Source organism: Primulina tabacum, unplaced genomic scaffold, assembly GCF_025594145.1.
Source record: "Primulina tabacum isolate GXHZ01 unplaced genomic scaffold, ASM2559414v2 Contig822, whole genome shotgun sequence".
NCBI lineage: Eukaryota > Viridiplantae > Streptophyta > Magnoliopsida > Lamiales > Gesneriaceae > Primulina > Primulina tabacum.
The window spans coordinates 1-26,638 of NW_027459930.1; the positions used below are offsets into that span (position 1 = coordinate 1).

The 26,638-nt window shown below is 33.6% G+C and overlaps 1 protein-coding gene and 1 pseudogene across 4 annotated transcripts; both read right to left on the reverse strand.

Moving 5' to 3' along the window:
• Nucleotides 1–2,854: 2,854 nt before the first annotated feature.
• On the reverse strand, nt 2,855–5,263 carry LOC142535154 (oxoglutarate-dependent flavonoid 7-O-demethylase 1-like; annotated as a pseudogene).
• Nucleotides 5,264–15,966: 10,703 nt separating this feature from the next.
• On the reverse strand, nt 15,967–26,030 carry LOC142535155 (oxoglutarate-dependent flavonoid 7-O-demethylase 1-like). Of its 4 annotated transcripts, none has more exons than XM_075641697.1 (5): nt 25,724–26,030; nt 24,489–24,736; nt 21,284–21,407; nt 16,303–16,503; nt 15,967–16,212 (listed from the first exon to the last, which is right to left on the reverse strand). In XM_075641697.1, exons 1-5 carry the CDS (start codon nt 25,964–25,966, stop codon nt 15,970–15,972), a joined length of 1,059 nt encoding a protein of 352 aa, XP_075497812.1. In that variant the 5' UTR covers nt 25,967–26,030; the 3' UTR covers nt 15,967–15,969. The 4 variants fall into 4 exon arrangements, with proteins under 4 accessions (XP_075497812.1, XP_075497811.1, XP_075497810.1 ...); XM_075641696.1 differs by having other exon boundaries at nt 16,303–16,495; nt 21,276–21,407; XM_075641695.1 differs by lacking the exons at nt 16,303–16,503; nt 21,284–21,407 and adding an exon at nt 24,082–24,406 and having other exon boundaries at nt 25,724–26,025.
• Nucleotides 26,031–26,638: the final 608 nt, after the last annotated feature.

Genomic DNA, 26,638 nt, shown 5'->3' on the forward strand with positions numbered 1-26,638 from the left:
ATCCACAACTACCAGAGTGTATTTCATTTCCCCTAAACTCGTGACTGGTATTAGACCAAAAAGATCCATATGTAACAGTTCTAAGCATCGGGAAGATGATTTACAACCTCTGTTTTTAAAAGAAGATCTTACTTGTTTACTAAACTGACATGCTGGACAAATTTTATCTTTTGAAAAATTTATTTTGGGCAAATCAGTTACAAGATCATGATTACTCAGACAAGCAATAGATTTAAAGTTTAAGTGGTTCAATCTCTTATGCCACAACCAGTTTTTAGAATATTTGGAAGCTTTAAGACAAACTAGTGCATAATGTTGATCAGTCCAACTAACTTTGCGTATTTCCACAACGGTTGCCAGTTAGGATGATCTCATCAGTTGAGTCTCTAATTGAACAAGTGTGTCTGTCAAACTGAACTGAGAAATTATTGTCGCATAACTGACTGATGCTTATCAAGTTATACTTCAAATTCTCAACTATATAAACATTTTTAATTGTAAAGTTACCATGGATAAGCTTATCCTTACCCACAGTTTTACCTTTGGAGTTGTCTCCAAAACTGATGTTTTGCCCAGTATATTTGATCAGTTGAGATAGCAGACTTGCGTCTCCTGTCATATGCCACGAACAGCCACTTGGGTCCTAAACTGATTAGTCATTTAGGGACTCAGACTTGGACCAGTCTAACTGACTTCCCAGTTGTTGTGTTCCAAATGGTTTTTCTTGAATTTTTGGAAATATGTGTGTGATGTGAGGATGAAACAGTATGATTTGTATCCTTCTTCAACTGACTATTCTTTTGATATCGTTTCTGAACTGGCTTACAGTTGTAGTAATTGTAATAGTCATTCCTTGAGTACTGATTTTTGTGACTGAATCGTTTAGGTGACCAGTTTCTTGTATCAGTTGAACTCTCAGAGCTATATCCAATTCCATACCGTTTGCCTTTGTTCTTATTTTCAGTCAATTGAACAGCTGGTCTACTAGGTTCTGAGAATTCATTTACCATAGTTGATTTTACAAAGGTAATGTACTTTCCTTTGTTAATATTCAACCTTGGCTGAGTATCACTCGTAGAGTTTTCAACATGGCTGTTAAAACCTAAACCAGTTTTATCAGCAACTGATTTTCGTGAGTTCTGCATTTCAGTCAATGTAACTGAAGACTTGTTCTAAGCTTGAATCAGTTCGGTATTTTTTGAAATTTCAGTTTTTAACTGACATATCAAAGCTTGGTTCTAAATCAGTTCGGATTTTTTCTTTACAATCTCTCCTTTTAGATCAAACATTTCAACTGACTTTTCAGTTTCAGTTTTGTTATCATTGGGATCATTTTGCTCAGCTCTGACCTTCTCGAATGATCGAGCAAGTTTGTGATACTCATTACCATGTCATGTAATGTGGTACTGCGTTCCTCACGAGTGAAGTCAGTAGAGCTGTAGTCAAATACCTGTTTCACTTGCTGACTCCAATTCAGCATCATCTGCCATTAAGCACTTGACTTCTTCTTCATCTTCACTTAACTTGGTTTGGCTTTCTGGTTCTGACTCGTCACTGTCAGTTTCTGCCTATTTAGATTTTTTTTTCTTCAGTCAAGAGCACTTCATGTTTCTTTTTGGATGATCTCTTGTCATCCTTGTCCTTCTTCTGTGCTCATAGGGCTTCTTTCCCTTTTCAGTTGATCCGTCGATTGTCCTTCTTTGGCTTAGGACAGTCTGCTATGAAATGACCAGATTTGCCACAGTTGTAGCAAGCATATGATTCTTCCTTAGACTGATTTTTCTAATATTGCTTCTGGAAGTTTCCTTGATTCTCCTATAAACCTTCCAAATTTCTTGATAAACAATGACATAGCATCATTGCTCAGTTGATCAGCAGATTTGTCAGTTGAACCAGTTGGTTCCAGTCTGACAGCAGTTATAGCAGTTGTGACAGCTGGTGTAGAAGGTTCTCCTTCTCTGGTTTGTAGTTTAAACTCGTAAGCCTTTAGATCAGCAAACAAGTCATGAAGTTCGACCTTGTTAAGATCCTTTGCCTCTCTCATTGCCATGGTCTTGACATCCCATTCTTTGGGAAGACCTCTCACCACCTTCAGTGCCACTTCTTTGTTCGAGTACACTTTTCCAAGTGCATTCAGTTCATTGATAATGCAACTGACTCTTCATCATATTCGTGCATGGAATCTCTAGCTTTCATCTTGATATTATCAAATTTTTGAACAACAACTGATAGCTTGTTCTCCTTGGTTTGCTCGTTTCCTTCACACAGCTGGATTAGTTTTTCTCATATCTCTTTAGCCGCTTTGCACATTTTGATTTTGCTGAACGTGACTTTGTCCAGCGTTTGTATAAAATATCCTTGGCCACATTGTCCAGATTTGCTTTTCTCTTGTCTTCAGCTGTCCATTCCTCTCTGGGCTTTTCTATGCTAAGGACTACAACCACGGACTTAACCTATTTTGATTGATATTTCTACACGATACTAATAGCTATTAATATTAAGCTCAACTTAAGAAATTCATTAATTAATTAAGCTTGTAAAATGTATAGGTAATTTTCATCTAAATATCACCAAAACGGTAGATTTTTGCCACGAGTTGCATGATTTGGTGCAGTGATTTTTTCAAATGAAAAATAATTTGAGATTTCTTTTTTATCTAATTTAAATTTAAAATGCCAAAATTTCAATCTAGTCTAGACATAAAAGAAAATACGAGTTGGTCCTTCAACTTCAATAAAGCGTACTCCGGATTGACAAAGCAGTACGAGTGGTTCCTCAACTTGGATTATTAAAAAGTCAATTTATTTATCTTGAAAGACTTCGTTCATAATTAAACGTAATATATGTTGAGTACTTTAAGTTCTGATACTGTCCAAGTGTGATTTTGCCGACCAGTTCCTTAGCAAACAGTCCCTTTAAATAATCAGAAACGCTGATTCTCTTGAATTTTGCGGGAGTTTCTGCGGTGATGAGGCTAGGAGCTGGACCTACATCACCTTCCATTTCTGGGCTTAGAAATGTGACCACGGACAGCCTCTCTTGCTCCGTGTTCACAAACTGCTCGATGCTCCACGCTCCGGTATGTGCCATTCGTCACAATCTGTCAAGAAATATATATACCTTGCTTCAGAAACAATTAATTTATTTGTTTGTATGCATCTCTGTGGAAAACATTATGTGATGTATACCTCCAACATATCTCCAATGTTGACCACAAACGCATCAGGAAGTGGAACAACAGGGATCCAAAGCCCACCTTTATTGACCTGTAGGCCTTCAACTTCATTTATTGGATAAGAATTGAGAGGGCAATGGCATCCGAGTGAGGGCAGAGTCCCTGACGAGCTCCGGTTGTGGACATGGAGGATAGAAGTTCATCCTCATAGACTGCGTGCCCCGTTCAAATAGAATTTTCATGTCTTCTTCTTTGAGTTCAAACTCTCGCCATCAGGGAAAGAAGCTTCATGGCTAGGATCTTCAATTCAACTGAATATGCTTCTATGGCTTCCCTGAATACATTTTTCGAAAACGCACAGAGTTAGTTTAATTTTTTCACAATAGGGATCAATCGAGTAGAGCATGAAAACGGTGACCTGAACGTGTGTGGAAGCTTTGGGATTAAGTGATTCTTCCTCAAATATGTTGGTAAGGTGACGATAGAGAACATGTCCGCCCAGTCAAGCTTTTGGTCCTCTGATACCACGAAGGCTTGTCCATATCCTTCTACGTCTCCTTCTTCTTGATAAAACCTTTCTTCTCTTCGATCGGCAGACTGAAAAATTTTTGGACTTCCAATTTCATGTTTTCCACCACACCAGAGCTGACGCCATGATTAATCAACTGCTTCCAAATTTAAAGAAACATGTCCATTACTTTTTCCATAAATTTAATCGCCTTCGTCCCTAACTTAAGTTGATAAAGTTAATCCGATTCCACCCAAAAAGGGGAGAAAAACAACTTTAACAAGCACCTAAAACATGATCTTTTTTTTTTAATGTTACAAACAACAATACACAAATACAAATCTTATTAAAAAAAAGAAAATTGTTATTTTGATGCAAAAATTATCTGAAAAACATTATTAGAAAACGCTTTTAAAAAATCAGAAAATATAATTTACATATGGGCTTCTGTTTTTATTTTTTTTTTTAACTTTTTTAAAAAAATTAAAACAAAATATTTAAACTATATTATTCAAATAGTGGGATTGTTTCTGTTTTCTTAAAATTTTGTAATGAATAGGTCTCATCCGAACCAGTCTCATCTATTTATATTAATGAGACGATCTACTCGGTCATACATATAATGAAAAAGAATTTTTGGGCATAAAAGTAATATTTTTCACTCAAATCAGCGTAATATTTCTCCATAACATACTAACAAAAACAAGATACCAACAAAAACAAATGATATTTTTGCATTGAAAAAAATACTTTGAACCTAAAAGTAATATATTTCGAGAGTCGAACATTTTTCACTCATATCAATACATATTACACAATATTTTTCATAACATAATTAACACAAAATGATATTTTTATAGTGAACAGCAATAATACTTTCGACATAAAAGTAGTACTTTTCATAGGTTTTTGTCGAATCAGAGATCTATCTCATAAAGTTGACTAATGCAACAATCTCACACGAGTTATTGTTTTGTTTAAAAAGGTAGTTTTGTTATTTGATTGTAGCTTCAGTATTCAACATATCATTAACAAAATATCGTATTTTTTTTATTGTAATCACATAAATAAAAAAATAACAATAGTTGTTGTAATCTTAATATAGCATTACATTATATGTTATCGTATTACACAATTGCACATGCATGAATATATAGGTAAATATTAAACTGATGAGTGAATTAAATATCAAATAAAAGAGATATACCTGAAAGAAACCCCATTCTTGGCATGCATCATGCAACTTACCAAGCTCCACCATGGAATCTCCATCCAACTGGTGCATATCGATAACTGGAACTTCAGACGACGGGGAAACTTTGGATAAAATCGAATCATTTCCATCGAAACGAACATATCTTTTCGGGACGGTGGTCGATATCTGCTTGGCCAGTTCTTGCACATTAGGCACCTCATGCAAACCTCCGAGTTTCGTGAACTTTGATTCCATGCCTGCCCTGGATAATCCTCTGTCCTCAAGGTCTTTGTTTATATTAAATACCGTGAAGTGCCAGTTTGAGAACAATTTGAAGATATTTGTAAAGTTATGGTGGCGGCTGGCTTTCTTTGCAAGTTGGAAATAGGGGTTCGGTCGACCCTATCCCTGCGGGCACTGCCTGCAGGGATCGATCCAACGGCTCGGATTTTTTCGAGCCAATTTTTTTTTTTTTTTACAGGGAGGTGGGCCCGATCACTCATATGGAGTGATCCGGGCCGTCCGGAAATAGGGAAGATGGTCAACTTTTTTATTAAATGTCCAGTCTAGTGAAGTGATCTATAATTGATCTCGTTATTATTTATATTGTTACGTTATGACGGCCATAATGTTTTCGAGGCATGATTTCCACCATTTTTAGTCAATGTACCTGGGATTATAGATCATTCAACGATTACTGCGTGCATACAAAATTAAATTAGATTGAAAATGGAAGAGAAACTAATTGAAACGCATATATGTAATATTATGTGTTCAAAATAACACAAAAAACTCATGTGACACAGTCTCACAGGTCAATTTTTGATATAGATATTCTATTTGGGTCATCCATGAAATAATATGAAGCATGTTTGACTCGTCTCACAAGACAGTCTCAAAAGAGATCTACTCTCAAAATAATGGCTAGAATTAAGTAGCTAGTTCGCGTAAACTTTTTTTTCATATCTTAATATTTTGGATTTGCATTCTATTTTAATAGGAAATTATATTAACTAATGCGAAAAATATATGAAGAAGATTGGTTTTATAAAGGAATCCCAAAAAATTAAATCACTACGTTACAGAGCTTAAATATGATGAATAATCTAGGTTTTTTTTTGTTGTTGAGAAAATAATATTTATATGACAAAGTTAGCGCATTTGAATCATGATGTATATATATTCTAGATTTCAATGTTTTTTTAACTGAATTTAATTCGAAAAAATAATTGTGAATCCAAGGAGTGCAGAAACATTTTTTGTATGAATCAAGGACTGCATAAAAAGTTCGGGTCTGATAGGAACTGAACAAACATTTAATTATGTTGTTGGAAATTTAAAAGCAACTCTTCCATATTTTATTGAATGATAGTTACTTTTAATAAATAAAATAAATATTTTGAATTAATAAAATCATAATAAAAATAATAAAATTTAAATTAATAGTAATATTTTTGTATGATAACAATTTTACAATAATAATACTATCTCTTTTGACTAGTTATTATTTTTTGGTTAAAAAATTATTTGATTATTAAAAATAATTTCATTTCATTCACTTTTATTTATCTCATTCTTATTTCATTCCATGTTTGTTATATTCCACCACTCATACGTTTTTACATGTTTAACATAAGTCGAAGTGGTGCTACAAGGGCTACACCACCATCACCGCCACCGCCACCAATCTCTGCCCCACCCTCCAACAACGGTGGCTGGTGAAACCCACCACGCACACACTTCGATCTCATTGTACCAGCCAAAGAGAACATACATTTCAATGATCTTTAAAAAATATTAGAACTTGATTAGTAAAGAAGCATAGGAAATCGTATTTTACTTCATTGGTTTAATTATTTCAAGTGGAAATACTCGTTCTTATTTTAGAAAAATTGTATTTTTTATTATGTATCCATTTTAATTATTTTTATATTTTCAAACTTAAAAGTCATCATCCATCATATCTATTTTTTTTTTTTAAAAAAAACAATTTAGTATTTTTTAATTTTTGTTTTTTTTTAAAATTAGTCTTTTTCTAGGATGTAATACTGATGTGACGCTAAATTGTGCAGTGACATATCAACACTCTTAATGAAAAAGAATAAAGTTGTAAAAATTGAAAGTTACAAAACTAAAACTGAAATTTGATAAAATAGATGATCAAAATCACAAAGTAATAAAATAACATTATTCAAAATTAAATTTTTCCTTTTATTTTCAAGACACACAATTATTGATTCATGTTATCACCTTATGGTTTTCATCTGAAATTTCGAAACCTGAAAAGTCAATTTTAATTTGGTAAAATTCGATCTAATTAAATTCAACCGGGTAAAATTTGATTTATATCCTTGCTGATTTTTTTTCTATTTTAATAATATCGGTCCAATAAGGTTACCCAATTAATAATTTTTTTTATTATTTTAAAGATTTTATATTGGCATTATCTTATAATTTTTTGCTCTTGAAAAAATAAAATACTTATTTAGCTATTTATTTATACACAAAAACTTTTATGCTTTTTTTTATATTATTTAATGTAAAAAATAAATAATTATAAAAGCCCAACTCAATCTAGATAAAATTTTAATTATAATTCCTTAGAAAGTGTAATTTTTAAAAATAAGTATTATGACAGAGATTTTTATATGTGAGATTATCCGATTTATTATCATCATAAAAAATATTAATAAAAATAATATATTTAATATAAATAATAATTTTTTATAAGTTAAACTAAATGGAGATCACAAAATTTATGTGCGGAAAATCTAACAAGCAACAGTTTTTGTGAATTTATAGTAAAATAAAATTATTTGTTAATGGTTTAATTACCCTTATGCACCGGTTAATTTTTCCCGCAACTCTGAACCGTGTTCTGTTATTTTTCCCGGTAAACATAATTACTCAGCGCTGTCTAGAAGGCATCCCTCGATCGCCCACCGCATCCCATCCTGCCACCAGACCCGCCGCTCCCAACCGCCGCCGGCGAAGGTACTACTTCCCCTCGAATAGGAATTCAGAATGTCCCAGAAAAATATGGAAACCCCGAGCACGAGTGCATTGTCTACAGACCCAAAAACTCCAATGAGAATCACCGCATCCGAGCTTCTCAGCTCTTCCTATCATTGCCCCTCATCCTCCCGCACGATTTACAGCGACCGCTTCATCCCTAGCCGTTCCTCTTCCAACTTTGCCCTATTTAATCTGCCTAATTCCAATGCCGATACTTCTTCTGGCGATTCTAATTCTGCTTACACACTACAACAATAAATGGCTATTGTGACACTTTTTTTAGACACTTTTAATTAAATGTTATTACAAATACTTAATAATGACACTTGTAAAAAATTAATAATGTGTAAAATAAAAAAACATATTAGATTAGTTATCATGACATTTTTAATTGATGTCATCTTTTATATGGAGGGAAACAATTACTTTTCCCATATCGTAAAAAATCATTAAAAACTAAAAAATTTCACTATAAATAAGTGTGAGAATATTTGGGTTAGATAAATATTGGAGGAGGGAAAATAATTGTCTCCCTCCATATAAAAAATGACATCAATTAAAAATGTCAGGATAACTAATCTAATATGTTTTTTTTATTCTCACATTTATTTTATCTAATTTTCCCTCCTCCTATATTTATCCAACCCAAATATTCCTACATTTGTTATTGTCACTATAAATAATATACACGACACTTTTAGTTGTCATTATAAATGATTTTAACTGACATATAAATTTGTCATTATTACTATAATAACAAGACATCTATAAATGTATTTAAACATGAGTTTTCCTGACATTTAAAATTGTCATTATATGAATAATTAGTAACACGTATGAAGTTGTCATTAACATCTTATAATGACATTAAAAAATGTCAGTAATTTTAAGACGACATTGGAATAGATGACATTTGTTGGAGGTGCCACTAAAACTTAAATGTCACTAAATATTGAATATGATGACATTTATGAATGTCACCACAAGCAATTATTCTTGTAGTGACACTACCCTTTTGAAGTTTGCCCTTTTCGGACCCGAATACCATTGTAGGTATTGAGCTTGGATCTGTGTTTTGAATTATATATTTGATTTTGCGTATATATATATATATATGTTCATTCATGAATCCGAATAGTAAGTATATAGGTAGAATTCAATGAAATTCTCATTTTTTTTCATGAGTAGGTCTTTTGAGACGGTTTCACAAATCTTTATCTATGAGATATATCAAGCCTATGATATTCACAGAAAAAAGTAATACTCTTAGTATAAAAAATAATATTTTTTCATGAATGATCCATATAAGAGATCTGTATCACAAAATATGACTTGTGAGACCGTCTCACACAAATTTTTGTCTTTTTTATTACTGAATATGTTTTCTGCATTTATTTGTGATATTTGTTAATGCATTGCAATGCCAAATTCTTTATTTAACATAACCAACATGAAAAAATTTACTTCATGTGTTATCAATGGTATAAATGATAGTGATTAGATAAAACAATTTTGAAAAATTATTAGGCATTTATTTTTTTTTTAAATATTCATAAACTGCATTTACAAATTAATAAAACTTGGAACAAGAATTTCAAAATTTATATAGTTGTGCCAAATAAATGTTCCCAATAAAATTTTTTTAGGGTAAATAATTAAAATTGATTTTACTAATCTATGATTCTTGCTCAATGAGTTTTTCAATTGCAAGTTATTATTGTTCAAGATGTTTAATATATATATATATATATATATATATATATATATATAAATAACATTTTTGGAATATTTTATACATTATGTCTTTGATCAAACATATTAACATAAATTTAACATTGTGATGTAGTTTTGATATGATGTATACTTATCGTGAATATTTATGTGAACATCGATAAATTAAAACTTAACTATTAGATGTAATGAAACATATCAAAATTATACATTCAATAAATGATTGACACATCATCAGTACTCACATAAATATGCATGATGGATGTGTATGTCAAAACTCTATGATAAGCATGTAAAAACGTATGGGTATAATGTATTCTCTTTCTTGAAATATCACAAAAATTATGCATACACCCAACAGATTTTGCAACGAGTTTCATAATTTATTGATGATTTTCTGCAATGATAATTTCAAATGAAAATACTTTAAAATTTCATATTTAACCTTTTAAAATGCCTCAATTACAATCTAGACAAAAAAATTTACGAGAGCACCTTCAACTTCTTCATTTAGACGCTTCAAATCTAAGCCAATTTCTATTATTATATATGTGGTACTGCGAATTGACAAGCAATCGAGTGGTTCCTGAACTTTGGATTATTACAAATTAATCCAATTCATAATACTTGGCTTAAATTATTTAAGTCATGCTTGAAGTGTAATTGCTAATATAATACAGATAACACGATGTATGGGTGAAGACCTATTATAGGGTTAGTTTATATTACATCGAGGGTGTTTCTCCCATATTTTGTTACCACTAAATCACTTTAAGTTCTCATGGAGTCCAAGTATGATTTCCCAACAAGTTCCCGAGCAAAGAATCCCTTGAAATAATTAGACACTTTGATTCTCTTGAATTTTGTGGAGTTTCTGTTTGACAAGGGGCTAGGTGATGCCCTGGAAAGAGCATGAGTCATCTTTGGACTAGGGCAGGAAGGGATGACCAAAGAAGGACCAGTTCAGAGTTGGTCCCGGGAGACCAAGAGGAGATCATGTGGAAGTCAGCCCGGATAAAGAAAAAATAACATGTTTAAATAACCCCAGGCATGCAGCAACTCGGGAAGCATAACAGACCATTTGGACTCATACAAGCATGGACTCATATTCTTGGCCGGGCAAGACATGGTTGTATGATATGCCCCGTGTGGGAAAGGTTTCTGGCCAGGTAGGGAAACCCTTGGCATCCTGAACACTCGCTGCACTTTGGAGTCTTATATGGCTAGGCAAGGAAGAGTACTCGAGAAGAATAAGTTAAGTGATCGTGTACCCTGTCCACCGAAAATCGAGTGGTCTGTTCCATTCTATGTTTCTGTTGGGTTAAGCGTGCATGAGTGAGAGTGGTACTGAGATGGGTGATCTCCTGAGAAGTTCTCATGTGTCAAGCTGCTGATGTTGTGCCGCTTGATCTAGTTGGTTAAGTGGGCCTTAAAAGAGTGATACCATATCTTAACGAATAATACTGTCTCTGCTGGGGACATAGACGACGGTAAGTAAAAGGTAAGACTGATTTCTAAGGGATGTGAGACAGTGCCAGCAGATAGACACGCACCTCCCCGAACTCACAGGCCTAACAGCCCGATCAATTAATACTCAAGTAGGTGCACTCTGCGCTGCCACAAGTATAATAAAATAAAGTTGCGCATTGGCTAACAACAATAGCTTTTGGCCTAGTGGTAAGCGCTTGAACCTAACAGTTTCAATGCCATCGACCATGGCTCACCTTACCTGATCACCAGTAGGAATCGTACAGGTCGGTTCTTTGCTACTCAGACTGACCATGAGGAGATGTGAGCGGGGCCCATAAGTATGGGTCACCATATTTCATAATCATTAGCAAGACAAATCACTGCTCATGAAAAGACTAGAGACATTATGGGTCGCCATGTCTAGTGTCAGAAGGCAGGGCAGGGGATATATGTCTAATCAGGAACAATGTCCAAGTGCTGAAATCGATGTCATCTTCTCCCCTATCAATACTTGTAAAACATGTTTGATTGCTCGAAAATCATATAATAGCACAAGATCTAAAATAGTTGATATTCAGATATCATGTATTAATATCATACTTGCGGTGTTTTGTACATAGTTTCATATGAGAAAAGACATGCGAGCACAAAAAATAAGCAAGCTAGATGGAACTAAAGTTTGCTGAAATTTAATGGAGAGTAGTTTTCTTGAGTTGATGAGTTTGATGATGATTGTCGATTTTCCAAAATTTCCCTCCTCTTTTGTTTGGTTTTCCAAGCTTATTTCCAGTTTGTCTTACCCTTCCCCACACTGTCACGTTCCGAAACCGAGACGTGCCATCGGCGTTGTTTAACAATTAAAATCGTATAACAACAAGCCATGTAGTACATCAAATAACCAAAAGTCAGTCTATTACATAAATCATTAATCGTCTTTACAATGCGACAGAAACGAAATGCGGAAGCGTAAAATACGATAATCTAACTAAAAGATAGAATAACGAGACTGGTCTTGAATCAGATCACTATCCCCAAAAGTGTTCTTGTTCTTTATCTTCGATTTGTTCATCGTTCTTATCTGGGGTGGGAATGTAAGGGGTGAGTACTTGAGAAATACTCAGTAAATGGGGGTCGATCGGGCATAACAAATATCAAGGTGATAATTATACGAATATATTATCATAATTTCAATGGAATCATAATTTCAATAGTAGGCATGTTGAGTCGAATATAAACAAAGTAAAAACATAGCACTGAAAATCATCTCATTTTCATGGTTTACTGATCAGTCCCCTATATGTTACTCCTTTAAGGGACGAGGCCAAAAGAACGATTATTATATCCCACCGCATCAGGGCCTTAAACAAACATATCAAATATCGGAATTTTCTTGCCATTTCTAATTCGAATCATTACAGCGCATTTCAAATATTTCAAACATGTTTTCAAATATTATAATATTCAACAACAAATTGTTCAAGAATGTTCATAACAAATAGGAACGAATATATCATGCCGATCGAATTTCAAGAAACATACATAACGTATTTTTAAGCAATTATTGATATATTTACGAAGAACAAGTATATCGATATATATATCAAATAGTACACTTATGAAATGCAAGTGTACGTAAATGTATAGCAAAAACCCACTTACTTGATTATTATCTTCGGAATAAAACGTGAAGAGCTTGTGGGAGGAATTCCACTCGAACTCTTCCGAATAGTGGCAGCACTTGAGTTGCAACCTTAGCTCAAAACTTGGGACAAAATGTGGGTAGGACGGAGGTAAACCGAGGCTTGAGAATAACCGCTATGGAGCTCGAAAATATGGACAGCTTGTGCCTTGATTTTGGTGTGGTTTCCTTTAACTCTTGGGGATATTTATAGGTTCATGAAGGGGAGGTGAAGAGGATACCATTCAATGTCATTACCACCATGTTCATGGAGGGGAGGTGAAGAGGCTACCATTCAATATCATTACCACCATGTTTATGGCCTCCTTATGGCTTTAAAGTTTAAACACCATTAAAATGTTGTTATGTCCCTTCAAATTCCTCTTTAAATTCATGGCTTTATGTAGCTAATTCTTGGGTCCTCACACACAAGACTTCATCAAATCAATTTTTTCTCTCGGATTTTTTTCCTCTATCTTTATGGGCAAATAAAATTTAATTTTGGAGGTCACTCAAAAATTTAATTTTATGGATGACACATAAATTTACCGTACAAATATAACCTAGTTCATGTATGAAATTTATTTATTTATTCTTTGAAAAATACTGAGGCTAATACTTTAATTTTCTTTAATTTATGAAATATAAGTAGAGGTGTTCATTCAATCCGAACTGCTCGAATTGAATTTTCAATTCACCGAAATACAAATCGAACAGTTATGTTTGGTTAAAATATAAATCAATTTATTATTTTTTACAAATTTATATTTATTTGTATATTTGCCATTTCTGATTTTAGCTCGTGACTTATCCAAGTTTTTTCTTGGAAAATAAGTGATAAAGTATTCGAAAGAAAAAAAATTCAAACAAGAGAATCGATTATATTTGTAATTTTAAGTAATTAAGTGTGCTTAACTATTTTAAATACATAAAAAAATTGTTACAATATTTATTACACAAGAATGACTTAATTAAATAAAGTTAAAACTTAAGTTATTAATTAAGTGAATATTCAAGTGAATTTTTTGTAGTTCTTAATTTAAAATATATGTGATGTATACTTACTACCACAGTAAATTGCAAATTGCACGTACAAATATAATAAAAAAAAGTAGAAAGAAAAATGATTTTTAAAAAAAGGTTTTCGATATGAAAAACTAAAAAACATCAATGGTTCGATTTTTCGGACGACGCTGAGGCGTTGAAGGCCATGGTGGCGCCGTGTCCGGGGCATCCGTTAGAGCATGATAATCCTTCAGCTAAACAAAAACAGGCTTCTTGGGGAAGCTCAATTCGACCCATTTACACCTTCTCCACTGTCGAAGACTTCTGGAGGTTCTGTATTTTTGGATCTAATTGTCTTGATATAGTATTCATTGAATTCTTTTGATCAAGTTTAGGTTATAGATACGTACTTCTGTAGATCCGAATTTGCTTCATTATCATTCCCAAAAGTAATCTTGCTCTTCATCCTCGATTTGTTCCTCGTTCTTATCTGGATGGGAATGTAAGGGGTGAGTATTTTGGAAAATACTCAGTAAATGAGGGTCGATCGTATATAACAAGTATTGAGGATATACATACGAATAAATTATCGAAATTTCAATATTAAGCATGTTGAATCAAATACTAACACAAATACGAATATAACACTGAAAATCATCTCATTTTCTATAATTTTACTGATCAGTCCCCTATATGTTACTCCTCTAAGGGGCGAGGCCAAATGAATGATTATTATAACCCACCGCATCAGGGCCTAAACAAAGCATATCAAAGTTCGGAATTCCCTTTACCATTTCTAAATCAAATCATTACTTTGCATTTTAAATAATTCAACATGTTTTCGAATATTATAACTGATATCGAACAACAAATAATTTAGGGGATTTCATACCAAATGAAAACGAATATATTATGTTGATCGAATTTTCAAAGTCATATTTAATTTATTTTCGAAATATATCATGCTCACTTAAAAAGAAAATAAGTGTGCCAAATCTTTTATATAATAATATATTTATCAAAAGTCCACTTTAAAAATAATTAAATAAGTGAACCATATTTATTAAAAGAATATAAATATCAAGAGCCACTTAAAATAAACATAAGTGTGCAATTTTTATATAATAATATCAAAAACCCACTTACTTGAGAAATTGTTCCGAAAATCTTGAAATGAACAATTTGGAGTTTGAGCCCAAAAACCAGTCACCTTGAAAAAATGTTTGGGCCTAATTGAACCGTTGGATCAATCTGAATTTTGTATATGTTGCGCGCTACACGTGTAGATGTATTCTGAACGGTGGAGATCGGATTCTGATGTATAAAACGACGAGAAAAACATTTTGGATTTGTGCAGAATTTTGGCACTCGAAAATTGATAGAAATTTGGAGTAATTTATGTGTGGCAATTGTTGCCCTTTTATAGAGAATTGGTAAGGCACCCCACTACTCTATGATCCCATGTCTCAAGCCACTACTCCATGATCTCATGTCTCAAGCCAGTACTCCACTGATCATTCAACCGCTAAGCCATGTTTTTATGTCACTGAGTCATGTTTAATTATCCACTAAACCATGTTTTTATGCCACTAAGTATGTGGATTTTAGGGTCTTCACACGGATACTTAATCTTGTGATAATACCTACTGCTCGCTATTTTTTGTATGTATGCAAATGAATCCATTTTCACAAGATTGTGCCACATTTGCTCTTAACCAATGACCCAAACCCATTTCGCGCACTTCTAAACGGGTTGCTAAGGACTAATAACACGGACTTAACCTATTTTGATTGATGTTTCTACATGATAAGTACTAATAGCTATTAAATATTAAGCTCCATTTAAGGAATTCGTTAATTAATTAAGCTTGTAAAATGTATAGGTAATTTTCTTGAAATATATTATGCCATTAGTTGCATGATTTGGTGCAGTGATTTTTTTCAAATGAAAAATACTTTGAGATTTCTTATTTATTTAACTTTTAAAATGCCTAAATTTCAATCTAGTCTAGACATAAAAAAAAATTACAAGATGGTCCTTCAACTTCAGATCTAAGCGTACTCCGGATTGACAAAGCAGTCGAGTGGTTCCTCAACTTTGGATTATTATAAAGTCAATTTATTATGTTGGCAGACTTTTTTCTTTATCAAACGCAATACATGTTTGAGCTACATAAGACGAATTGAGTACTTTAAGTTCTCATGCTGTCCAAGCATGATTTCCCGACCAGTTCCCTAGCAAACAGTCTCTTGAAATAATCAGAAAAGCCGATTCTCTTGAATTTTGCGGGAGTTTCGGCGGTGATGAGGCTAGGAACTGGACCTAAATCACCTTCCATTTCTGGGCTTAGAAATGTGACCACGGACAGCCTCTCTTGCTCCGTGTTCACAACTGCTCGATGCTCCACGCTTCGGTATTCGCCATTCGTCAAAATCTGTCAAGAAATATATATACCTTGCTTCAGAAACTATTAAATTTATTTGTTTGTATGCATCTCTGTTGGAAAACATTATGTGATGTATACCTCCAAAATATCTCCAATGTTGACCACGAACGCATCAGGAAGTGGAAAAACAGGGATCCAAACCCCATCTTTCTTGACCTGTAGGCCTTCAACTTCATTGACTTGGATAAGAATTGAGAGGCCAATGGCGACCGAGTGAGGGCAGAGTCCCGTGACGAGCTCCGGTTGTGGACATGGAGGATAGAAGTTCATCCTCATAGCCTGTGAAACGTTTACCGTTTACAAGGGCGGAAATCTTTTTTTTTAAAAGCTCGCAGTTTTGAAATAACATTTAAAAATGATCGTAATTATTTGACAGTAAAAACAATGCAGTATAAATTAACCAAACTCATCCCAAAATCATGCATAAACATAAATGAGTAAAATCTTAAAATCATCAAAGTATAAAAATTTTCATCTCCTATCAATCTCATAAATCGTAATGCGGAAAACATGTGGTCCTCGGGTCGTGTCGCCGCACCAATTCTGCCTACTCAGAGTTCTGCACCTCCAGTCCCCTCACCATCAAGCTCACCTGCATCACACACGCCTAGTGAGTCTAAGGACTCAACACACCTGTACCAGGAATAACAAGTACATATACATAGCACACAGCAGTGAAAAATATCATACTCAACATATATTTCATGAACTTAAAATCATAACGTAAACGTGTTGTGTAAAATCATATCGTGTCAAAGCATGTCATCTCATATCATCATATTCGTAAACGTGTCGTGTCAAATCATGTCATCTCATATCATCATATACGTGTCAAGACTGCTCATCGTGTCATCATAAACTTAAACAATTTCTTTTAATTGAATTCAGTTCATTAGTTGTAACTTTCGTATCAGCTATATCGTATCAGCTCTATCGATGGATCCATCTATAAAAACCGTGGTACTCGGCGGCGGGGGACATCAGCGACAGCATTACCTGCTCACTGAGCCCGGGCCTCAGCTCATCATATCTCATGTCATCGTATACATATATATCGTCAGTCACAACCAAATCACATCCTTCAAAAAATAACATCATTTTCATCACTTAATAAAAACATGCATATGCGTAACTTTTTCTTTAAACCAAGCATACAACGTATTTATCATAATTGCGTAAAATCATAAAAATGATGCATAAACATTTAAAATATCATATATTTGTGCTCAGGGTGCTGTCAGGACCAAAATCTCACCCCGGGTGCAAAATGACCATTTTGCCCCTGGAAACCCAAAAATTATCGTTTCAACCATGGACCTCTAAAATTGACCCGAAGCTTACCAAACTCCTTAAAATATTCCAAAACATTATTAAAAGCATTCCTAGACGTAAAATTGAGCCCAAATTCAACTTAATCGATTCGTTTTAAAACTTGGACCGGGATCCCGATTTTAATCCGAATCACCTCAAAACTCAACCAAAATTTTCCCAATTTTTTACCATATCTTATAAACACTTATAAGTCCTAAAACAATGTAACCAATCCCCTAAACCCACGGCTAAAAGTTCCAGGAAATAACAAACTCTCGGCCACCTCCCATTTGTACAATCATCAAACTACACATGGCCCTTAACCTTACACCCTTCGGTCCTCCCTTATACCACCACTTGTCCATCCCTTAAGACTCATCATTAGGACCTTAATGACCCATCTAAACTATGCTAAATCCAAGCAAGAAGCCACTGCACAATCACTTGAAGAAAACTAGCCGAAACTACCATTTCTCCCTCGCTTCACACCAAGCTTCCGAGGATCGAGCTCCTTCCTCAACCAAACACACATGAATCCTTCCTAACATCTTACCAGGCTCTACAAGGTCTGAAACATGGCTGGGTTCGAACCCATGCACAACAGAATCCACCATACATCGCCAAACCCATTACCGACCCAAAAAACTAGAATCGTAGTCTACCCTCACACCCGCTGCATGGTCTCTCTTCCAGACCACAAACCCTCTCCATTACGGTGTTGACAGACCCCAAACCACACCATATGGCAGCCCCTTGCACGATCTGTAGGAAAAAACGTGAGTGACAACAAGAGAATGCAAGAAACACATGGAAAATTGGAAACCATTAAGCTCACGTTCGGATCGGACATTTCACAAACACAACCATATTACAGCATAATAAATCGTGTATGATGCAGAAAGAATGGTACAAATGCGTGCCTTAGGATGTGCAAACGCAAGACGGTTGAAGAATGAAGCAACAATGTTAGAGTAGATGCCCTGCAAGCCAACGGTTGGCTAGGGAATTTATTGACTCAAGTGTAATAAACAATCTTTATTTTAATAGAATTTAAATTTTTATGGTCTTGTTATACTTTATCTGTATATCCATGCAAACAACATAGATAAAGTCCTTGATTATGCTTTAATACAAATGAATCGTAATTCGATGTTGAAACTCATTTGTAAATACTGCATATTCTAAATTCGTTCATAGTCGATTCAGCCGCCTAAAACAGGGATAAAGGTCGCTTAAGATCGAGACTAGCATCTGTGATGTTGTGTACTGCGTTTCTTGGTAAGGGCATGGAGATGTTCAAACATGCAGATGGATAGTCATATGATGATTATAACGAACAACACTCCCTCGGACTTTCCAAGTGGTTATCATTCATCGAGAGGATAAGTCTGTGATTATGATTGTACACCATTAGTCCTTACGACCCGGGACAACACTGAGGCTCTATATGCTAGGGCTGCGCTTTGACTCGTTTACCGGCTCCAGGAGAGTCATCAGGTTGCGAGATTGGGTACAGTTGCGACAAATATAGGAGCCAATGCATTGTAGTTGGGGATTCACCGCTCACCTACGGGTGTGGATATCCTATGTGATCTGATGTAATAATAGTTCATCAAATCTCTGGCCAGAGTATGAGATGTACGTTAGAGAAAGAGTTCTCCAATAATACACGCGATGCCACTATTATATGTGTCACATAGTTATCGAATTATTATGCAACCCTCGATGAACCAATGGTTGCAGATTCGATCGGGATATATGAGATGAAGGGACCATACTTTACGTTAATCATAATCGACTGGTTCTTGCAGGCACTATCAGTGATACCTAGGGGATCATGGGACGATGCTACTACACGTTCTTACCATGATCCGATGGGTGCAATCAGAAATGAGTTCTGACATTCTTAATGAAGGTGTTGATGAAAAGAATGAGGCTAACTAGGGTAAGCCCGAATAAGAATAAATATTATTCTGAATCACAAAGAATTGTGAACCCACGGCTAGCTGTATCCCTGAACCATTGAGGGTCACACAAGCACTGGATCGTTTGTTCCCGTTGAGAGAATAAATTCAAGGAGTTGAATTTTTATTACGATATAGTAAATTCAAGGAGTTGAATTTATGATAATTAAATTTTGAGAAAATAAAATCAAGGAGTTGAATTTATGATATAGTAAATTCAAGAAGTTGAATTTATGAAATTTGGAGAGAATAAATTCAAATGATTGAATTTATAAAATTTGAGAATTTAATTTATTAAACTCAAAAGTTGGGTTTATTAAATATTAAATTTTGGAGGTGATAAAATTCAAGGAGTTGAATTTATAATTTTAATAATAAATTCAAATGTTTATTTATAAAGGATTTAATTTATTAAGCTCAATAGTTGAGTTATTAAATAATAAATTAAATATAATGGGAAGTGTGTTTAATGGGCTTGTAGGAGTACAAGTGCAACATACTAAATAATTAAAGTTTTAATGGATTTTGATTAATTAAACTAGTTAGACTAGTCCATTTAATTAATCAAGCCCATTAATGTTATTTAACAGGCCCATGTATTATTTTATGGTAATTAGGTCATGGAGGTTTTATTTAAGTAGGAGACTTAAACCCTAGCCTCCATAACACACCATAATTTCGAAAAACTCTCCTCCTCTCCTTTCTAAATTTCGGCCAGTCCCTTTTGGGGAATAGTTTGAGCCGTCTCTCAAACCTTGATCTCCAACGCAAAACTTCTCCCAATTTTTTAGTGCAAATTGGAAGAGGAACAGATCATCTAGTCGTGGACCTGATTAGAAGAAAAAAAAAGAGTCTCTTGAAGAAAGTTCGTAGGGATTCACCAATAGCTAATCCGTTTATACCGGATTAGTTGGAGCCACGTGATTAATTCACAAAGGTATAATTACTAAACATCCTATGAATGTTTATGATAAAATCATACGAGCGCCCAAAGCAAAACACATCTTGAATGTCAAGATCTAAAAATTTTTAAAACTTCCGCTGCGTTTAGGCGTGTAGAAAACCCAGATCCAACAAACAATGCAACGCCGAATGATCTTCTTGCAGAAAGGAGATGACCGAAGCTTTCAGCTGGAATATGATGAAACCGAGAGGATTTTGAATGGAAAAGGGGTGAGTGTCGGCTGTGGGGGTTACGGGAGGTTAAGGGGTGATTAGGTTTAATGATATAATATTAAAAAGGTTAATGGACTCTCATCTTGACAATTAAAGGTTTAAAAGAATATTTAAGCCCGATGGGCTTAAAAGTTGGCTCGTTAAATTTAAACACGCTCCCGAAAAATATTTCGTGTTGGTAAGTCCTTGAAAATATTAGCCGAACCTTAAAAAGTCTCCCGGTTTGATAAAATTAGCGTACCGTTGAAAATTAAAATCTTGCGGTTAAAAATATCCAAAAATTCCCATTTTAAAAAAAAATCCTCTTAAAAACATCTTATATTAATTTATAAAAATAAATCGTGTAATAAAATAATTTTCCTGAAAATTCTCCGATCTCCGATGCTCTTTCGAACGTGAATGCACCTAGAAATCCTAATGCTTGAACTTTTAAAATTTCGTGAATTAAATCATGTCATGCATGAATTATGCATAAAATAATTAAACACATATTAATAAAATAAACATGCATTTACTGCTTTAAAACAACTTAATAAAATACCAAAGAAATTTAATAAGTTGCATGTATGTGGTTCCCGTGGACTTTCAAATTTTCGGGACATTATAGCCTGCGTGCCCCGTTCAAATAGAATTTTCATGTCTTCTTTTTTAATTTTCAAAACTCTTGCCATCAGGGAAAGAATCTTCATGGCTAGGATCTTCAATTCTTCTGAATACGCTTCTATGGCTTTCCTGAACAATTTTTCGAAGATATTTGTAGAGTTACGGTGGCGGCTAACTTTCTTTGCAACTTGGGAAAAAGGTGGATGGTCATTGATATCAAGCTCGAGTCAGTGTAATTAATTTTTAAAATTAAAAAAAGGAACGAATTTTCATGAGGTAGCTTGGTACAATGAATTACGAAATAGAGAGATCTTGCTAATTTAAAATAAAAAAAACTACGTGTAATTAATTCCAATTAAGATACATATTGTAAGATTAGTCTCAATAGGACCACGTTAGACATTACATAATACGCAAGTTGAGAGCCAATCATAGAATATCATAGGCCCCACCCTAATCGATGAATATCTCTTCCACCTGATATTATAAGTTCATCCATAATAACAAAAATATTTCCTCCAAATATTTGTGGACCCCAAAATCCACATCATCAATCAAATATTTCTGTACTCAAATATCTCATGTTTCACAATCAAATATCACATCAACCAAATATTTATGGGTCTCACTGTCATTTTAATTAATATTTTTTTCATTTAAATAAAATCTTTTAACCACTTTAATTACTTTTATCTATTATTTAGTATAATATTTTTGGAGAGTTCAAAAGATCATTAAAAAAATTATTGGAACTATTATCCATTCCAAAATTTTTTCGTGAGAAAAATATGTATGTATGATGTTGAAAATATGAATTTTAATTTCGTAAAAACTTATGTATTTATAGACTAAAATTTGAATATTACCCAACGTTCAAAATCCAACGTTCTTAATTGATCAGAGAAAAAAAACATTGTACATATTCCATTCAATTGTCCATTTATATTTCACATAATAATTAAATATATTTAAATAAATTATAAAAAAGGTGGAAAAAAAAATAAAACTGCTTAGGAACCCAAGCTCTTCACAAGTGACGAGCTTGGGGACCCAAGCTGCCGAGACCCAAACTCTTCACAACTCTTCACGAGACCCAAGCTTTGGGTCTCGGCAAGATCTTCACGAGACCCAAGCTCGCTATTCACAATTGTGAAGAGCTGGCGAGACCCAACCCGACCCAAAAAAAAACTCTAAAAGAAAAACTCGACACAAAAAAAAAAACTCGACCCAAAACCAAGCGCGGCTCAATCAAGCTTGTTTTAAGAAATTAAAAAAAAATTACAATATCCGGTTACAAATTTGTAACCGGATATTGTTGTGGCACACAAATCAATGGTGTGCAATGATGAATATTTCAACGGAGAAGATATTTTGATGACATGGCTCGAAAAATATCCACCGTTGTTGATATTATAATAATTTCAAATCGAAACATTGGAATCACGATGCTTTTAAGACGGTGACAAGTAAATAATAAGTTAATAATCATATTAAAAATAATAATATATAAATATATAATAACGATAAATGAAATGAAATAAATAATTGTTTAATAATAACTATTATGATATTTTATGAACAAATGATAAATAAATCCTCGTCTAATAGTTAAATGTTTGTTCAGCCTCTCAGACCGATTATTTTCCGACAGTCACTGACTGACCCAAAAATGTTTATGCACTCTCTGGGCCCACATGCGTCTTTTCGAATGAAATTCGGTACAAAATATTGAAAATTTGAAACAAAAAATATACGATATTTCAGAATTAAATGTTTTATATCTGACACTAATATATAATTTTTGAGTACTCAAATATGTATAAATTTTTCGAAAAGCTTTTTTCGAATGAAAATTCAGTACAAAACTTTGAAAATATGTTACTATTATATGTTATTTAAGTACTAAATGTATATATATATATATTCCAGATTTTCAACGTTTTTTTATTGAATTTAATTCGAAAAAATAATTGTAAATCCAAAGAATACATAAACAGTTTTTGTATGAATCAACGACTGCATAAAGGTTCCAGTCTGATAAAAACTGAACACACATTTAATTATGTTGTGGGAAATTTAAAAGCAAGTCTTCCATATTTTGTTGAATGATAGTGTCTTTTAATAAATAAAATAAATATTTTAAATTAATAAAATCCTAATAAAAATAATAAAATTTAAATTAATAGTAATATTTTTGTATTATAACAATTTTACAATAGTAATACTAAATCTTTTGACTAGTTATTATTTTTATTTTTTAGTTAAAAAATTATTTGATTATTAAAAATAATTTCATTTCATTCACTTTCATTTATCTAAAGTCAATTTTGGCAAATTCTTTAGGATTATTACAAAGTCAATTTATTTATCTTGGCAGACTTTTTTCATAATTAAACGTAATACATGTTTGAGGGCTATGACTGCAGACATCTATTTGTTGAGTACTTTAAGTTCTCATGCAGTCCAAGTATGATTTCCCCACCAGTTCTCTAGCATACAGTCCCTTGAAATAATCAGAAACGCTGATTCTCTTGAATTTTGCGGGAGTTTCCGCGGTGACGAGGCTAGGAGCTGGACCTAAATCACCTTCCATTTTTGGGCTATGAAATGCGACCACGGACAGCCTCTCTTGCTCCTTGTTCAAAACTGCTCGATGCTCCACGCTCCGGTATGCACCATTCGTCACAATCTGTCGAGATATATATATGTATATACATATAAAATGTAGTTACCTTGCTTCAGAAACAATTAAATTCATTTGTTTGTATGCATCTCTATTGGAAACACATTACGTGATGTATACCTCCAAAATATCTCCTATGTTGACCACAAACGCATCAGGAAGAGGAACAACAGGGATCCAAACCCCATCTTTCTTGACCTGTAGGCCTTCAACTTCATTGACTTGGATAAGAATTGAGAGGCCAATGGCGTCCGAGTGAGGGCAGAGTCCCGTGACGAGCTCCGGTTGTGGACATGGAGGATAGAAGTTCATCCTCATACCCTGCGTGCCCCGTTCAAATAGAATTTTCATGTCTTCTTCTTCAATTTTCAAAACTCTCGCCATCAGGGAAAGAATCTTCATGGCTAGGATCTTCAATTCTTCGGAATACGCTTCTATGGCTTCCCTGAACAATTTTTCGAAAAGCACAGCGTTAGTTTAATTTTTTCACAATAGGGATCCATCGAGTAGACCATGAAAACGGTGACCTGAACGTGTATGGAAGCTTTGGGATTAAGTGATTCTTCCTCAAATTTGTTGGTGAGGTGACGATATAGAACATGTCCGCCCAGTCGAGCTTTTGGTCCTCTGATACCACGAAAGCTTGTCCATAACCTTCTACATCTCCTATTTCTTGATAAAACCTTTTCTTCTCTTCGATCGGCAGACCGAAAAATTTTTGGACTTCCAATTTCATGTTTTCCACCACTCCAGAGATGACCCCATGATTAATCAACTGATTCCAAATTTAAAGAAACATGTCCGTTAACGTTTTTCCATTTTCCCTAAATTTAACTGACAAAAATTAATTGATGATCCACTTTTTGTTTATGGTTTCTGATAGAACCTATAAACACGATCCCAATATGGAATCATGAAAACCAATTTTCTAATTTAATCTTCTTCATCCATAGCTTAAGTTGATAAAGTTAATCCTATTCCACCCAAAAAGGGGGAGAAAAGCAACCTTAACAAGCACCTTAAACATGATCTTTTTTTTTTAATGTTACAAACAACAATACACAGATACAAGTTTTATTTTAAAAAAAAAGAAAATAGTTATTTGGATGCTAAAATTATTTTTTTTAAAAAAATTATTAGAAAACGCTTTAAAAAAAATCAAAATGTTTTTTTTTATAAAATTGCCAGATAAATTTATAAGTAATCAAAAAAAAGAAGAGATCAAATACAATAAAGAAGAAGCAATAATTGATATTTTTGGTAAATAAAAGAATGATATAAAAATCACTAAGCATAACAGATAATAATATTTTAAAACATTGAATATCATAGTTTTGTTACGTTACTCACCGTGTTAATTTTTGTGTTTATCAATGAAGTGACACCCACTTATTAGACGTGATGAAACATATATATCCAATAGGTGAGACTCGTCTTATTGGTGAACACGATAAATAGACAATATAACAAAACTATTTCACATATAGCTTTCGTAGTTGCGTAAAAATCGAGAGAAAAAAAACTCAAAATATAAATAACACAACGACAAATCTTGTTGATGCTAGCTATAAAAACATTTAATTATGAAAATTTATATTTCAAGAAAAAGAAAAACTCGCGATAAATTTATATTTTAAGGCAAGGTGATATACAAGTATTTGAATATTGTGATGTAAATAGAAGAACTAAATTATATATATACAAGTTCTTCAAGGAAATATTCACTGATGAGTGAATTAAATATCAAATAAAACATATATACCTGAAAGAAACCCCATTCTTGGCATGCATCATGCAACTTACCAAGCTCCACCATTGAATCTCCGTCCAACTTGTGCATATCGATAACTGGAACTTCAGACGACGGGGAAACATTGGATAAAATCGAATCATTTTCATCGAAACGAACATATCTTTTCGGAACTGTGGTCGATATCTCCTTGGCCAGTTCTTGCACATTAGGCACCTCATGCGAACCTCCGAGTTTCGTGAACTTTGATTCCATGCCTACCCTGGATAATCCTCTGTCCTCAAAGTCTTTGTTTATATTAAATACCGTGAAGTGTCAGTTTGAGGACAAGTTGAAGATATTTGTAGAGTTATGGTGGCGGCTCACTTCCTTTGCAACTTGGAAAAAAGGTGGATGGACAATTTTTTTTTATTAAAATATATCATATATTCAGTCTAGTAAAGTGATTATAATTGATATCGTTATTATTTATATTCTTACTTTTTGAGTCATGATATCTAGGGGTGGGCACGGGTCGGGTTTTTCGCGTTTCGGGTAGTTCGGGTCGGGTACCCGATTTTTTCGGGTAGCATTTTCATTACCCGAACCCGACCCGATTCTGGACACTACCCGCTTTTCGGATACCCGATAAAGTCGGGTTCGGGGTTTTTTTTTTTGATAAAATAACATTTTATAATTTTGTGTCTACCAAATAATATATGACGAGAAAATAAGCTTATCAAAATAATATTGTCTCGTGAATGTCTACAAAAGTTAAACACAAAAATATTTATCTCAAAACATAGAATGAGTATTATAATTAACAAATCTTTAAATCGAGCATAAACTATTTAGATGCATATATAAGAAATTAACAAGTCTAATCTTGAAAATTCAACTTAGATCTTCACCAAAAAAATCAGAATCAACTTCTTGTTTGACTTTCAA